The sequence below is a fragment of the Solanum stenotomum genome, chromosome 9 (genome assembly GCF_019186545.1).
Source record: "Solanum stenotomum isolate F172 chromosome 9, ASM1918654v1, whole genome shotgun sequence".
Classification (NCBI taxonomy): Eukaryota; Viridiplantae; Streptophyta; class Magnoliopsida; order Solanales; family Solanaceae; genus Solanum; species Solanum stenotomum.
The window spans coordinates 44263237-44267884 of record NC_064290.1 but is presented as its reverse complement, the minus strand read 5'-3'; the positions used below and the strand labels follow the sequence as shown (position 1 = coordinate 44267884).

Below are 4648 nucleotides of genomic sequence, written 5' to 3'. Positions count from 1 at the left end.
ATTTTGCTCTATTAGATAGTAATGCTTATTTAGATTGTTGACATGTGTCATTTTTTAGTTCAAAGGCTTAGATTTATTTTCAGTTTGTTTATCTATATTACTATAGTCAGTGAACATTGCCTGCCAGTTTGTTGGATAGTTTAGTGGTTGTTGTTGGGTTATGGGTCATAGTGGTTTTTGATGATTCACTCTGATCCCTTTATCCTTTTTAATACAAATATTTATGTGAATTGATCATTCCTAAGTTGCTTGGATTTGGTTGCGGGTGTCTGATACGGGTGCGGATCTAGAGATCGAATATTTCTTGATCTAATTTTTAAGATTTGGGGATATGGATTCATGTACAGATACGGGTGCGGCGATTCGCCTAAAAATAATTAAAATATTTACGAATAGGGTTATAAAATCTAAATTATAAGATATTATATGAAGAATTTGAGGAGAAACATGAAAGGAGATTAAAGAAAAAGGAGTGACATAGAAATTTCAATATAAAAGGTATTCCAATTTATTCAATTTCACCTTAGCTTTTGTATTGATTATAGGAATCATTAAAAGTGTCCAGATTTTCCCCATCGATTTTGGTCAGAGTACCCAAAATCCATTGACCAAATCAGACACAAATCCCACGCCTTTCAATTACCTTTTTAATTAATATGTATATATAAGAAGTAAAGAAGCCAAAAATTATATAGAATTAAATTATAAAACAAAACAGGAAATAGAAAATAAATTGAAAAAAAAATCTAGAAAAGGTGAAAAAAGTAAAACAAAATCAACAGAATTTTTTTAAAAAATAAAGAAAGAAAATGAGCAAAAAAAAGTTAATGGAGTCACATTATGGAGAAAAAAAGAATGGAGTTAAAGAAAAGAAGGAAAAAAATTGAACGAAATTAGATTATGAAGAAAAACAAAAGAATAATTAAGAGAAATTAGAAAAGAAAACAAAAAATTAAAAAGGAAAAAGGAAAGAAAACAGAAAAAAAAATCCAATCAACAATCGATCAAGGAAGGGAATTGGGGTAAATAGTTAAGTGGACATAAAAGTACATTGGTATGGGCAGGTAATTAGTTTGAGTTAGGTGAATATCCACGTGTTTTTTCTCCTTAGAAAATCACTTCCTAACTCATTATAATATGAACGAGTTAATAAAATATGAGTTCAGTTTAGGCCTAATTTGTTTGTACTTAATGGAGGTCTGAATCTGAATGATTCATGTATTAGACCATTAAGTGCGTTTGTTTTCTTACTTGAAAATCACTTAATGGTCTTAAAGGGTCTGAACAAATCAGATTTATGACAGAATCTTATTCTCATTCAGATCCTTTTAAAGACACTTTTATTTTTGAAAAAAAATTGTGCTCCTTATTTTTTTCTTAAAAAAATAATTTAAGCCCCTCTCATTCTCCAACTTTATTAATTATCCAAATTATTTTCCTTAAACTTTAAATTTTTGTTTTTGGGGCATGTTTATCAATATATAATTGATTATTGTAAAAAAATTATTTGTCTAAGGTGCAAAATAACTTCATAAATATGTGTTTTTGGAATAAAAATAGATAACTACATTATTTTCTAACAATTACTTTTATTATATATATATTAGGGAAAAGAGTCTGAAAAATACTTCAATTTTGGCCGAAATTGCTATTACGATACCAAACTTTATGGAGGTCCTTTTACCCCATGCACTATTTAATAATGTATTTTAAAAGTATATATGTGCCCACATGGACATCATAAATATTGCATAATTATAAATAGTAGCGTGTCCACGTGGGCACATTTATACCTTTAAAATATACTATTAAATAGTGTAGAGGGTAAAAGATCCTTTCAAAAGTTCGATATTGTTACAGTAATTTTGGTCAATATTCGGATATATTTAAGACCTTTTTCCCTATATATTATAGTATTTGTATTGTTTGACCAAGTTTTTAAAAGGTCACAATTATTTTTTTGGGCCAATTTTTTTTTTTTTGGAGACTTGAGGTATTTGACAAAAGGAAAATGTTTTCAACAGTAACACCAATAGTTTTTCTCATGTAAGGGAGAAACTACAAATTTATGCTTCTCTGGAAATAGAAAATTATTTTTATTGAAAATTAATATTTCTCAATTTATCTCTAAAAAATATTTTTAAAATCATTTCTCTAGTTAAATAATATTAATTGTAAAACAATTTTAATTATTTTTTGTCGTAATTTACACTCAAAAACACCTCTTAAAAATATTAATCGAATATAATTTTCTTTTATCAAATATGATTATTAATAATAAATTTTTAAATAATTTGATCAACATATAAAATTATTTCTCTCCAAAAGTAAAAATTATTTTGCTTGAAGCGCTTTCCAAAATAAGCTGATTTTGACGCACACTAGCGCAAATCAAACATAAGCAATAAAAATCATAAACTTGACGAAACAGGGATGTAGGTAATTTGTAAGTGAAAAATAAATTACACAACACTTTAAAAAAAAAAGAATATTTATTAATCTAACAAAAATCAGTGTTCACATCCGAAGCTGGAGGAATCTCAAAATGCCAAAGCTTTCCTACCCCATCGACCAAATTTTTCCTACACAAAAAAAGTTCTGCATAAACTTTTTCTACATCACGATCCACATCATGCATTACTACATGTGTTACCCCAGGTCCCTTTCTATTTCTTGCCATAACAGCAGCAGAATAAATAGCTGACATTCTTCCTGGTGCTTGATCAAAATAGCCTTTAGGACCATCTATCATAATTATGTCCCATTCTTTATCGTACACTTCATTCGATAACATGTTCAATGCTAACTTACATTTACTATTACCTCGTAAAATTGATTTTCTAGCCCAACAATCCGGTTCCTTATTATAGTGTTCGATTAATTTCTCTGCCTCATACAAAGTTGTCCGATATCTAACCGTGTTGGAACGGATAAATGACAGGTCTTTAAGTATAGCCCTGCTCCATTTTGGATCTTCCTCTAGGAAAAGTGTTGTGCCACGTGGATTTATGGATGACCACATAAATGAGTCATGACCTAGCCCGAATACTAGCAAATTACAAGGGGTTAGTGATTTGAGGATGTTGAAAGATATCTTGATCTCGTCCATTGTTTGTTGAGGTATAACACGTGATGTGGCATAGTGGAGGATCGCGTCAACTTGGAGATGCTCAGACATTATTGTATCATCATTCACTGTTGAGTTCCCATTCGGGAGGATCCCTGAACCCTCTGATGGTTCGCAGAGGGTCGGATTATTTGACATTCGAAATAAAATTAAAATAAGTAATGTTGTACAAGTTAAACCTATGATTGCTAATTTCAACATGTTATTGTGGGTGAAATTATTTTAATTTCATCACAAATAAGATAACAATGAACTTTTAAATATCTATCATTTTCTACTTGAAACTTGATGTTGATTGCTATAAATTCGATATGTACATATTATTAAACAAACCATGTGTTTTCCTCATTTTGCACCATGTCCAATGTCTAAAGTTTGTGTTATTATAAAACAAGTTTTAAGGAACTTTAGCCTCTCAAACCATCCAAGTGTTCGTCTTCCATGATAAGCAGTTACTAATTCATGATATTGGATTTCAGATTTAACTTGATAATATATGTAAAATGAATTTGTGGAAAGGAGAGATTAAGGGATCGAAAATCCTTTTAATTATTATGGATAGTTTTTCAATTTTGTAAATTATTATATACAATAAAAATAAAGGATAATTTTATATACTTCTCCTTAAGTTTGATTTTGTTACACTAAACTTTTCTTTTGACTTGCGATGCTTACCTTCCTTATTTTTAATTTCTTGTAATAATTTTTTTTCCTCTACCAACTCGATAAATATAATCCAGAAGTTTGGCTTCTATTTTATTTTTCCACATCGAAATCTGCAAATTTTCTCCCTCATTTATACGTTGTTTTTGTAATGACATGTTCGGTGTTTAGAGTATATGACCCCCCCCCCCCCCCCCCCCTCCCCAACAATATTTTTGTAGACAATTGAATGAGTATCGAAGAAGAAAAACCAAAATCTAGAGTTCTTGAGAAAAATAAAATAGAGTTGACAAAAGTTAACATTTGGGTTAATCGAATTAGATTTGAGGTTTGAAAGTTCATGTATTTATGAAATGTGATTTATGGCTTGGTTGGATAGTTTGCATGGGTGTCAATGGGCTCAGGAGTGATTTAGACACTTGAGTTGTATTGTAGTAGATCAATTGAAAGTTAAGAGTTGACATCAGTCAAATAGCAGACTTAACGAGTTTGGATTCATGATTTGAATATTTCAATTGGTTTGTATGATGAATTTTGACTTGTCTACAAGTTTTGATTTGATTCTGATGAGTTTTTGGACTGATTTTGATCGTGGTGGTGCTGTTGCGTTGTTTTAAATTGAAAAGTGTAAGGATTCAAAGGTCGTTTTTAGTTCAATGGATCAAAATTTTATTTTGAGACTTTCAAAAGCTTGAAAATAATTTATAGGACCGATCTAGAATGTTTGGTCTAATTTTGATAAGCCGCACTTGGAGTTTTATCAACAATCATGAATCAAATCTGTAACGAGCAGAAAAAATATTTGATTGGCAAACGAGATCAATTTGAGTTTCAATTGAACAATTAGGCGAGTATAGT

At 29.9% G+C, this 4648-nt stretch overlaps 1 protein-coding gene across 1 annotated transcript; it reads right to left on the bottom strand.

Moving 5' to 3' along the window:
• Positions 1–2500: 2500 nt before the first annotated feature.
• LOC125876713 (probable methyltransferase At1g27930) lies at positions 2501–3328 on the bottom strand. The gene has a single exon (XM_049557940.1). It carries the CDS (start codon positions 3326–3328, stop codon positions 2501–2503), a length of 828 nt encoding a protein of 275 aa, XP_049413897.1.
• Positions 3329–4648: the final 1320 nt, after the last annotated feature.

Coding starts and splice junctions, on each gene's coding strand:
- LOC125876713 (XM_049557940.1), bottom strand. CDS start 3,328: ATGTTGAAATTAGCAATCATAGGTTTAACTTGTACAACATTACTTATT.